The 12,500-nt window shown below is 39.7% G+C and overlaps 1 protein-coding gene across 1 annotated transcript in view; it reads right to left on the bottom strand.

Annotated features, from left to right (window-relative positions):
• The window catches only part of TRHR (thyrotropin releasing hormone receptor), a 40,383-nt gene extending 29,540 nt beyond the window's left edge, over positions 1 to 10,843 (bottom strand). The window contains exon 1 of the mRNA XM_060128160.1: positions 10,055 to 10,843. Coding sequence (XP_059984143.1) covers positions 10,055 to 10,843 — 789 coding nt within the window. The remainder of the gene's footprint in view (positions 1 to 10,054) is intronic.
• Between the last annotated feature and the right edge of the window lie 1,657 nt (positions 10,844 to 12,500).

Below are 12,500 nucleotides of genomic sequence, written 5' to 3'. Positions count from 1 at the left end.
AGTCTCTTTAACCCGGCCCAAACATCCACCTCCAGGAAACTTACTTTAGCCCTCACCAGTCTCACCTTTATTTGATTTTCTCTTGCCCTGTGGTTGAAATGGAGCAGGTGTGCTGGGTCAAAATCCTGGCTTTGCTACAACCAGCAGGTCACTTTGCATTCATTTGCCTCCAAATTCTCTTCTACAGTTAGTTCCTACTTCTCAGGATTGTTGTGAAGATATATTGAGTTCGTTCATATAAACTTAATGTGCTTAATGTATTTCTCTCTGGGCACATAGCAGAGCTCAAGAAATATTAATTTGATCTTATGAATATGCTGTTAGATCAGCCTGGAAGATCAACCTCTATTATAACCTCCAAACTTTGTCATTTTGGGGAATTACCAGTCTGTATTTTTTGCTATTTCATGAATAAGGCGGAGTAAATAATATTTTAACTATAGCATATAATTTAAATGTGGTAAATAAGCATTTTTAAATGCTTACTATGTACTAAGCATTTCCTCACAGCAACCCTATGAGTGGGTATCATTAGTATCCCATGTTACATTTGAACAAACAAGTATCAAGAAGTAAAATAACGTATTCAAAGTTACAGAGATAGGAAGTAGAATTGAACTTACATTTTTCTGACTCTAGAACTCATGCTAGACTCTGCCTTCAGGTAGATGTCCAATGTACGGGACCCCTGGCTCTCACTGCAGCCTGAGCTGGGAACTTGAGCTTTTCAGAGAGGTGGGAGGTATGAAGAGTGGGGAGGGCTTTACAGGTGGGAAAAATTACATGAGCAAGGTTGCAAAATCAAATGAGCTTATTATACATGGGAGAATCTGGTGAGACACGCCCACATCTATGCGGAAGGAGTAAAGTTAAGACTTTAAAAAGAACAGTTAAGACTGTTCTTCCTCTTGTATTCTGTGCCACGCTTGCTAACACCACTGCCTGCCCAGTCACTCCAGGTGAGAATCTGGGACTCACTTTAGGAACTTCTTTTTCATTTGCCAGATTAGTAGTTAAATTCCACTGATTTAACTCTTGTATATCCTTCCTAGACTTCTCTACTCTTACGCCCTAATTCAAGTCTTCTTTGCTTTTTGCTCTAATTGCAAAAGCCTCATTTCTGTTTCCCTGGTTATGGGCTGGCTTCATTGTAAAATTTTATGAGTGAAGTTCCCGAAAGTCAAATCCGGTTTGCCACTGTCCTTATTAGAGTTCTTCAGTGGTTCCCTGGTGCCTTAGAACCAGATTTAGTTGCTTTCAGTGGCACACAGGTACTTCCAAGGTCTTACCCTGGGCTCTGCTTGGCTACGTAAATTCTGCTGGTTTCATGTTGGCCTGGAGAACACCTACTCGTTTTTCTAAAGTGAAGTGACTCTTCTCTGTTGAGGGCCTGCCCTCCAGCCTTATGTATGGTGTTCACTCATTCCTTGTTGCCTCTTCTGCACACTGTGCAACCTAACTTTGTATTTTCCAACTGTTTTTTTTAAGTTAAAAAAAATTATAGTTGATGTACAATATTATATAAGTTACAGGTGTACCATATAGTGATTCACAATTTTTAAAGGTTATACTCTATTTATAGTTACTATAAAATATTGTCTATATTCCCTGTGCTGTACAATATATCTTTGTAGATTATTTTATACCTAATAGTTTGTACCTCTTAATCCCCTAACCCTAACTTTCCCCACTCCCTTTTCCTCCCCCCACTGGTAACCACTAGATTGTTCTCTATATCTGTGAGTCTATGTCTTTTTTGTTATATTCACTGATTTGTTTTACTTTTTAGATTCCACATATAACTGATATCATACAGTATTTATCTTTCTCTGTCTGACATATCACTTAGCATAATACCCTCCAAGTCCATCCATGTTGCTGCAAATTGCAAGATTTCATTCTTTTTTATGGCTGAGTAATATTCCATTGTATATGTGTACCATATCTTCTTTATCCATTCACCTGTTGATGGATGCTTAGGTTGCTTCCATGTCCTGGCTATTGTAAATAATGCTGCTATGAACATTGAGGTGCATGTATCTTTTCAAATTAGTGTTTTTGTTTTTTCACACCTGTCAGAACGGCTATCATCAAAAAGACCACAAATAACAAATGTTGGTGAGGATGTAGAGAAAAGGAGACCCTTGTGCACTGCTGGTGGGAATGTAAGTTGCTGCAGCCACAGCGGAAAACAGTATGGAGGTTTCTCAGAAAACTAAAAATAGAGCTACCATATGACCTAGCAATTCCACTCCTGGGTATATATCTGAAAAAAACAAAAATACTACTCCAATACTATCACCATTTTTGAATGGTGATCTTTTGTATTTTACAAAAATTTCCCATAAGACAGTAATTATTATTGGTTTTCTGGAGTAATGCCTGACATGAAATTGGTGCTCAATAATTGTCTATTAAATTAAAGAAACAATGGATGAAAAAAGCCAGAAAAATGATGAAAAGGTCAGATTTTAGAGGGCTTTGAAAGCCAGTCAGAGGAGATTGGGGATGTTTCTTTTTGAAAGAAGATGATGTGTGCAAATTGTTTTAGGAAAATTAGCAACATAGGAGTGCTCGGATAGATTTATTCTCATTTTAATACTTCTGCTCACACTGTTTCCTTCCTTAAGTTGCCATCCTTCTGCATCTCTGTGCATTCAGTCCAATGTAGCTGTCTCATTGGGGAGGATATCTGAAAGGCTCTTTGGAAAGCCAACAGGATTCTATACAAAAAGTAAATTATGATTTGAGTCCGCCATGTTTCTAAGTCAGTCTGTTCTGTCTGGAAGGGGGAAATCTTGCTCAAAAGTCTTATCTAGTAACAAACTCACTATCATACTAGCTGGTTGCTAGTTTTTCTGTTTTGGAATTCAAAAGACATTCAATAAAAGACAATAAATTTTAATTAAAATCAGTGAAGGATATGGAATAAATAAACAATAATTTTTCAGGGAGCAAAATAGAGTGTTGGAATTGACTTAGCTCCAAAGTATTCGTGTATGTACTCTTTTACACTTTCATTTATTATGTATGATACACACACAGAGAGAAGTGTACTGATCAGTATTTAACAACTGGCTCTCCACAAAAAAAGGGAGGGGCCCTGAAATGTCATAGTTGCTGATTTCTGCAGTGTTAGTACTCCAACCATGACCAATTTTAAGCAACTAGTGTGATGTCACTGAACATAGATTTGGGAAGAAATGCTAGCCACCTGCTGTATTGCAAAGCCTGTACTCTTTGGCTGCAACACACGACTATCTATAAACTCTTCTGGGAGCCTGTGACATGCCAAATTCAGTGCTGAGGGCACTGGGGATTCGGGCCCTACTCTTACAGATGTTAGTGGCAATGGGAAGACCAACAGGTAACAATTATGATACATAAGAATTACTAAACCAGAAGTATATGCAATGTACTGTGGACACATAGGTAGAATACCTAACACACATGGTTATAGCTAGGCATCCAGTTACATAGATCTGCCTGAGACATTCAGGGAAGGCTTGATGGGATGCATGGGGGGCACCGTTTGATCTGAGACTTGGATGATAACTGAGAGTTTGCCAGATGAAAGGTATTCTGGCTGAGAGAACATAGCAAGTTCAGAGAACTACAAATAATTCAGTATCAGCAGAGCATAAAGTCTGAGTTAGGAAAGCCATAAGTGATGAAGCTAAAAACATATAAAGGAGCCAGGATCTTACTTGTTATGCTAAGATGTTTAAACTCTAGGCCTCTGGGAACTTTAAAGCATTTTAATAACATATCTGTATGTTAGAGAAACCCCCTAGTGAGAAATGTGCAGAATGATGTGGGGGGACAGAGGAATGGGAGTCAGAGAGGCTTGGTGAGGTGTGTCCTGAAATAGAGCAGGTGAGAAATAGTGAACTAGGACAATGGTAGTGTGACAGAGTAGGTCAAATAATGAGTTATCAGCTAGAGTCACTAGCACTTGACTATTACTTGGATTTGGGGTGAGTCTATAGGACAGAAAAGAACTTAGAAGGACTCCTAGATTTGTGGCTTGGGAATCTAAAATAGGAAAGAAAAAAAGAGGTAGGGGTTTACAAAGGAAAAAAGAATGGATTTAGTTTTAGACATATTGGATTTGATGTAATTACACGATGTCCAAAACTCAATTAGGCGTAGGGGTCAGGAAGATGTCTTTGCTAGAGCTGTGTACTAGACTCTCATAGTTGGGAGTTGTAATCATGGGTGTGGGTGTAAGTAGGTAGAGTGACAAAGGTCAGGCATGGGGAGGAGAGATGGGAGTTAGATATAGCAGGACCACAATCTGGTTCAGGCTTCCCTCAGCAGACAGTTCACTTTCATTGCCCCACTTCAATGATACTAGACTACTCTCTCCTTGAACGTGTCCAGTCCCTCCCCTATCTATTCCTCTCTTTCTGTTGAACTTTCTTCCTTTTCTCTCTGTCTCCTTATTGCTGCTTTTAGACATTCTGCCCATCTTTACAGGCCCAGATCAATGCCATGTTCTCCACAGAGCTTTCCTCCATTCTCCGCCATTTTGCTTTTCCCCTCATGGAGGCTTCGTTCTCTATTGTAGAACATAATGGTCTGCTCAGGATTATTTGTGTACATGGCCAATAGTGAGCCCCTTGAAGATGAAGAGTGTGTCTTTCTATATCCCAGTAGCGCCCCCACCTAGGACAGCACTTGGTGCTTTTAGGGTTGTGAGTGAATGTTTCATTAAGTTGAGGAGGACAGTGAATATAAAGTGACCTACTGCAAAATTCTGCTTAATGTTGACCTAGCTCTAGCTTTTTACCTTTCACCCTTCCCCCAACTCATAAAAAAAGTAAAGGAGACTAAGAACATGGTAACAGCCCAGACTTAATCTGTCTGGAACTTGGAATATCTGCAATTTGAAGAATTCACAAGAGGCTACGTAAAGAAATATACTTTGTCATTTTCAAGGTTAGCTGATTTTAAGGTGTTTTTTGGTGTGTGGTAAAATCAAGAATTCTGTGCGAGTGCAGGTTTTTCCCTTTTTGTAGGCATACAGGAAAATTTATATTCCTTTACTGGTGAAATTATGTCTCAAAGCTGCAGGCGTAAAATTGGGAATACACAATGTGCGCTCATCTAACCAAAGGACACAAAACATGTAACTGCAGGACACTTTCACTGAGGCAATTTATGACATACGTAGTTTTTCCTTATATAGGATGTGAATTGGAAAATGGAAAACTTTTCTTTAATAATAAAATAAGATTGCACACTTAGATAACTCTGTGCTAAGTTACAAAAATTGCACTTTTTTCCCATCTAGGAGATCTTTATACTATTAAGGATATAGTTGAACCCAGAAAAATGGAACAAATAAAACAATTAAAAATGAAAGGTGGACCTGTGAAAACAGTACAAAAACAGTCCCAGTAAACTTGAGGAACCTCTGATTTAGGCCTAATGCTGGAGAGTTTAGTATCATTAATACACTCTTTTTTGTTGTTTTTTGCCGCACCTGCGGCAGAATTCTTAATTTTCCATGAGCACATCCTACTCGGTTTACTCAGAGTCAGAGTCAGGAGGCTGCCTAGGGGAATGGAAGTCACTGAGAAGTAAAGGACTGATGGAAGGGTAGCTGATGGTACAGGAGGGAGGAGAGACAAAAAAAAAAAACCCCACAAATTTTGTCTGATGCATCTCATCTGATTTGAGTAACTCCATGAGGAATTGTATCATTTTATTAATGAGAAAACTGTGGCTGAGAAAAACTGACTCACAATCTTATCCATTTTCTTTTACTCTGTGCTATCCTTGAGAAGATTAATTTCACATTTTGTGTAAAAACAGCATATAAAATTATATATCTGTATATTGACTATAATGATATAAAAAAGATCAAGTGAAAATATGAAAATAAATATGACTAAATGCTAATAAATTGTGGGTTTTGCGAGATGGGGGTAAAGGATGCCTTTTTTCTTATTCCTAGTTTTCTGTGTTTTCCATAATACATGACTGCTTTTCTATCATCAGCAGCAATAACACCAACAAAAGGCATATATTGCTTTAAAAGGAAAGCTGCCTTTGTCTCTTGGGCTACCAACATTCCTCTAGGAAGGTAGAAGTCTTTTAAGAAATTTATGTAAACAAAGACTGTTTGGCATTTCAAAGGTTTTTTAAGCCAAACAAAATCCATAATGAAAATTTTGCCATAAACTTTTGGAGTTGCTACTTGGACTATGTTGCACAGTTTCCCACCAGATATACTGTAAAAAACAAACAAAAAAGTGTGTTAGTGTGACTCAATTGAAACTGATAGCCCGATCTGTAAAATATTCTGCATACCCCGTATCCTATGGAAATAATATATTTGAATTGAATGTGTTTATCCATAGTGTAGTCCTTTACCAAGATATTTCTGTGTCTCCAAAATACTGAAAGAGCCAATCAATTCCTTTGATATATGCAGTCAATGATAAAGATATTTTATCTACACAATGCTGAACACCTAAACTGACTGAACAGAGAGAGATATTTTGGGAGTGTGTAGAGCTGAAATGGGAAAAATGTGACCATTTAAACCATGTCTCCATTATCATCACAGGCAATTGTAAAGCAAAAGATTTCGTCAATCAGATAATTCTTTTGTCTACACAATTCCAAGCCATTATTCTGAGTAATTTGTTTCATTGAATTTACCAAATATTTAGTTGGTTTCCTAAAACATAATTGAATCTGAATAATAGGAAGAAAAAAGATTCTGGTCTGAATTTTCTGCAGAGGGGATATAAGTTAAAAGCAAACAAATGAACGAACAAAAACCCCACACTTGTCCCTTACATATAAATACTCTCTTATTTCTTCTTAAAAAGTAGTTCTTTTAGGCTATGCACATTTGACTTTCATTACTTGGTTAGAAAGACCTGGTCCAGACAGAATATTTATTAAAATGTACATTAAAATTGCCTGAAAGAAAAAACATGCAGAGAAAATATTAGAATAATAGTCCTTGGGTTATAGGAGGTGGAATTAGAACCTTTGGAAGGTTTAAGAAAAGAACCGTTTCAGAAGAGAAGAGCCAGATCAAAGGGTCACTGATTCTGGACAAAACTGACTCCCCTTCATGGCTCTCATTCCATTCATTGGAGGCACTACTGTTCTTCCAGACTCGGAACCCTGAAGCCACATTGAATTGTTCCCTCTTCATCCTTTGTATCTGATATGTTCACATCTCACCCTCTCTTTCTTTGAAAGCTCTCTCTGGTTCACACCTTACTTTACATTCTCCTGATAGAGAGTCGTACTACTTCATGCCTGAATTACTACCAACAACTTCCAAAGTGGTCCCTCTGCCATAAGTCTCTCAGCCTCCAATCCTGCCTGGTCCACAGCTGTCAGATTTATTGTCCCCAAACATCACTTTCCTCATTGCTGCTGCCTGCTCATCACTCACTTTCTTCATTGTCCCTGCACTAAGTTCAAACTCCTTGCTCTGCCTGATAGCTGGGACTCTCTACAGCCCTTTCCCCTCATTCTCCTTCTCTCTCTCTCTCTCTCTCTCTCTCTCTCTCTCTCTCTCTCTCTTTCTCTCTCTCTCTCTCACACACACACACACACACACACACACACACATCAATCCAATCTTACTTTTTGCTGTTCCCCAAAGACTTCATTTTAGTCAACCAAATCACTACATACTATAAAAATCCCCTTCCTGACCCCTTCTCCAAATCCATACCATTCTCATCCCAGCCATGTCCTCTCTGTGTAAAGTGCTGTCCCTCTTGACTTTTACTTTCCAAATTATCCTCATCCTTCCAGAGCCTTCTAAAATGCCACCTCTTCCATGAAGGCTTCTCTGATCCCTCTAGACCCACAATTTCCTTTCTTTTCTCTGAACTCTCCTCCTATCTATAATCAAGACTGAATTACATGACATATTACTTCAATACACTTCTTTTGATTTATATGGCATCCCTTGTTACTCAAGGAGGGTGTTATTGACATTTGTAACAGGGAACTTCATTGTGCAGGGCTGTCTAGCACATTTCAGGTCATTTGGCATCCCAGGCTCCTGACGCTAAGTGACAGGGACGTTATTGTGACAACCCCAAATGCTCTGAATACAATTCCAAATGCCCTAATTATTAAAAAGTTCCTTGGAGAAGTTGCTATATCATATACACACCTGCTCAACAAACGATCTTTGTTTAAATGGTGAATGCATATTTTAAAGAATAAATATTTCCCTTACAGTTGCCAACATATTAAAAAAACTCAGAATGACACTAATTAAACATTCAGATGAACCAACACTCTATTTTAGGTATTTTTCATAAGGTATTTCATTAAACCCTCACACCAGCCTTGGTTGTTATTTATCCTTATCCTTAAAGATGAGGAAACTGAGGCTCAGAGAGTTCTGCTTACCCAAGGTCACACATCCAAGCTTGATTAGAGCCCTGGCCTTTTAAAGCCCAGGGTGTTTGGACTCAAATCTTTGGCTTTTTCTCTTACCACTCAGCCTCTATAAGGGCAGCCTATTTGTAACAGCTTTGAAATAAGAGTGTGAACGTGTAACACAATTAGCAATTTGAAGCACATTATTAATGCTGATAGGTGCTAATGACTATAATTGAAAGGGAAGATATTAGACCAGACAAACAATTTTTTAGAATTTAAAACAAGGATCTAAATTAGAGTCTAATGAATGAATCTAGTCCTTGACCTTCTTTGCTACAGACATTACCCCATGTTTAGTCTCTAACTGAGAGGTACGTATTCTTTACTCTCTTATTGTATTCTTTACTCTCTTAATGTTTGTCTTGGCAGATGGCCAACAGATCTCTCTAAGTTTCCCTTAATCAAGTTTTGGGTAATAGATGCCCAATACAAGGCCCAGTAAATATGCCTTGTATTAGGTAGTACTGCTAGACTCGAACAACAGAAATCTAAGAGCTGGCAATAGTTGCTCAACTCTTCCCTAGTTGCTCAAGTCTTTTCTATCACCTGGGCATCTTTAATACTAAATGTTATATAAATCAAGTATCACGGTATCATTTAAAATGTTGTATATATTTCTTTCTAGTGACAGTTCCTTATTCACTTCATGCATGTCTAACACACCTACATTTATTAGTAACTTATTTCACTATGTGCCCAATGTCCAATTACAGTTCTTCATATTTCAGCTGATCTAGAGTTTAGGAAGTGATAGTGTGGATGATTCATGTGCTTACTTTAAAAAGTACACTCATGGGCTTCCCTGGTGGTGCAGTGGTTAAGAATCTGCCTGCCGATGCAGGGGACACGGGTTCGTGCACCGGTCCGGGAGGATCCCACATGCCGCGGAGCGGCCAGGCCCATGAGCCAGGGCCACTGAGCCTGCGCGTCCGAAGCCTGTGCTCCGCAACGGGAGAGGCCACAACAGTGAGAGGCAAGGGCTAAGACCAAGCTCAATTTGTTGCAAATAATATTGAATTTTTTTTAAATGGAAGTCCTGGTGTTAGCCTTTTATTAGAACATTTCCTGAGCAAAGTGCATTTTGAACTGCTACATGCTGGGACACTTTGTAGGGAGGTGGAAGAGAAGGTAATAGAATCTTTCTCCACTAAGACTAAAAAAAAGGAAAAAGTCAGTAACCCCTCTCAGTTTCATTACTGTTTTGACTCATCTTTTCTCAAACTATCTTGTCAAATATTTGTCAGACGATAGAATTCTTAAAAATATACAGCTGCTCCCTATAGAAGCCAGAAATGGTCTAAATATTTTGATAACATTTCCCAGAGAGGCGCAAACATTTTAAAGGTGGAATTCTAGGGTTTTTGTTATATCTCCTTATATCCTAATAGCACGTGAACTGGTATCTGCTGATGTGCTATCAACATTTTCCCATCTATTTTTAGATCTTCAGTTGTTTTAGAGGTGGATTTAATATGTAAAGCAGAAGCTTACACTGTGACACATTTGCATGATTGTGTTTTAGTTTTACCATTAGCTAAGTAGGGCAAAGTTGATCCCATCTCACAGGGAACTCTCTCCCACATTTCCTCTGTGGACTTGGAGGTTCAGATTTGCTTACCTGCTTCCTTGAAGATACTGTGCTGTTGAAATATCTACTAGAGGTCTTTGAATTCAAATTCTTGGTCTGATGGGTTGAGTCATTTTTCCATGTCTTAGAGTTTTCTTTAGGATCTGAAGGAATGGGATTTAAGAAGAGGATCCTAGCTATGAATCCATAGAGGACAGTGGCCAGGATCATTGGAACAACATAAAAGACACCAAAGTCCATTAGGTAAATAGGTGAGTAGTAATTCCTGGAGATCTTGTAGCCACAGGACACCACAATAGCATCTTTATAGGTGCTAATATTGAGATCCAGCAAGAAGAACCACAGCATACAGTAAATGGATGTGAAAGCCCAGACAAAGATGATGATCTTTTTGGCTCTGGAAAATGTGCAGAGAAACTGGGCTTTGATGGGGTGACAGATTGCTATGTACCTCTCAATGGTAAATGCTGTGATTGAACAAGAGGATGCATTAATGCCCAAGTACTGGAGGTAAGTGATGCAGAGGCATCCCACGTAGCCATAAACCCAGGAACCATAGATACTGTCCGTTATGTTGGGGAGGCCTGCGGCCACCAGGACCATGAGATCAGCTACTGCTAGACTCACCAGGTAGCAGTTTGTGGGCGTCCTCATGTGCTTGGTTCTCATGACCACCAGGACTACCATGATGTTGCCCACGATGCCCAGACCACAAATAATGAGCACAAGTAAGATGGTGACCACTTGGTATTCTAGGGCCACCACGGCTCGAGGCTGAAGCTGGGTTTGGTTCAGTTCACTTACTGTCTCGTTTTCCATCTTTAGTGGCTTGAGGTTTCTCTGAAACACTTCTCAACACATCTTCTTGCCAGTGCCCTGCCTTTATCACAGTGGTTCTCTCCCCCTGTGAAGAATTACAATTCAGATTCATTCACAGCATCACCAATTCTGATCAAGTCACAGTCACTTACAGGTAATTCTCCTCTCCTTTCATCTCCCATTTTTCCGCAGCAATAGGGCTCATATGTACTCCCCGAAACTCCTTTTACTGCAACTCTAGTGTAGGATGGAATAACTGTTTTGACTACCTTACCATAAGAGGGACCGTTTTTTTTCTTAATGGAGAAAAATGCTCAAGAAAAGAGACACAGAAAATGCTCCTTGTTTTGAAAGAGTGCTCAATGGAAAAAAAAAAAGAAACAATATCTGCTACCTGAAAAATAAATACAAAGACATCTCTCAGATGCTTGGGAAAAGTACAATGGAGAAGAAAAAGATACGAGGGGGGAAAAAGCCAAGAGGCTCAATGATCAAGCTTGACAGAAGATTAGCATCTGCCTCCTCTGCTCTCAAAGGGTGAGATCCCTTTGCTACAAAATAGCAAGCCTTTGAACCTACCTCTCCCCATGCCCTCTGCCCTGCAGACCCAACAGAGAACAATTTCTTCTCTTACCTTTTCCTCTGTAGCGTTGCCTGCTTTCCCAGGTAGATGAGGCAGTATTAAGCGTGAGTTTCCAACGCTGCAGAAAACCTCGTCTACTTTGTTTGACAGGGAGACTACTTAGCAGTGCTCTGTCTTCAGAACTGCGGTTCTTCTAAACCCTTGCAGCCTTTCCAACTGATGACAGACCATACAGCCGCAGCAGAAGCAGCAGCAGAAGCAGCAGCAGAGAGCCTGTCAAATCGTAGATCGTCCCCTAATGAGAACATGCTCGCTCTCTGTCTCCCCCCGCCCCCCTCCCACACACGCGCAAACACACACACTCACAATGGCAAATGCCAGTCAGTCCTCACTGATTCATAATCTTCTCCCCTTGCAGGATTTGCTTTTAAATGTGCTAGTGATACAGTTCTAATCTGGAAGGCTGAAATCACCAGCAAGGGGTCCAGAGGCAGCTGGTCTTATAGTTGTTTATAGTCTAAGTTCTACAGCAACTCCAGTACCTGAGGCAGCCCTGAAATATATTTACACTCCCTGTTTGATAGGACTTGGGGGTGGCAAATCCTTCTCAGTCCAGACACAGCCCTTGAAGCTTGAGATATGTGACTGAGCTGAAATCAACTTCTTTCCCTACTAGGGAAACCCTTAGACTATTTCTCCAGTGAACCAGTGAAATTGACTCCCTCCTCTCATATTATATGAATGGAAAATGAGTTGAAATGGATTTTAAACCATTTCAGCTGCAATCTTCTGAGGCTTATAAGGATTATTTTTTAAAAACCTGTTGGAGCTAAGAACATCAATCTAAACCCACAGATGATCTGTGGACTTTGTTTTTCACCTCTGGCTCTGCGTCACTTACTAGGATCTCTCTAACCGCTCTGGACGCCTCTCCCCTCTTCACCCACCCTGTGGACTGCCAACCAACATGTAGCACCCAGCAATGTTTTGTGTCAATTTATCTCTAGGTGGAAATCTAAACCAGGGCCACTCTGGTAACCGCCTCTGAAACAAAACTTTATAAACAATCTTTTT

The sequence above is a fragment of the Lagenorhynchus albirostris genome, chromosome 17, assembly GCF_949774975.1.
Source record: "Lagenorhynchus albirostris chromosome 17, mLagAlb1.1, whole genome shotgun sequence".
Lineage (NCBI taxonomy): Eukaryota > Metazoa > Chordata > Mammalia > Artiodactyla > Delphinidae > Lagenorhynchus > Lagenorhynchus albirostris.
The sequence above is the reverse complement of the archived record's forward strand: the minus strand, read 5'-3'. Positions and strand labels throughout refer to the sequence as shown.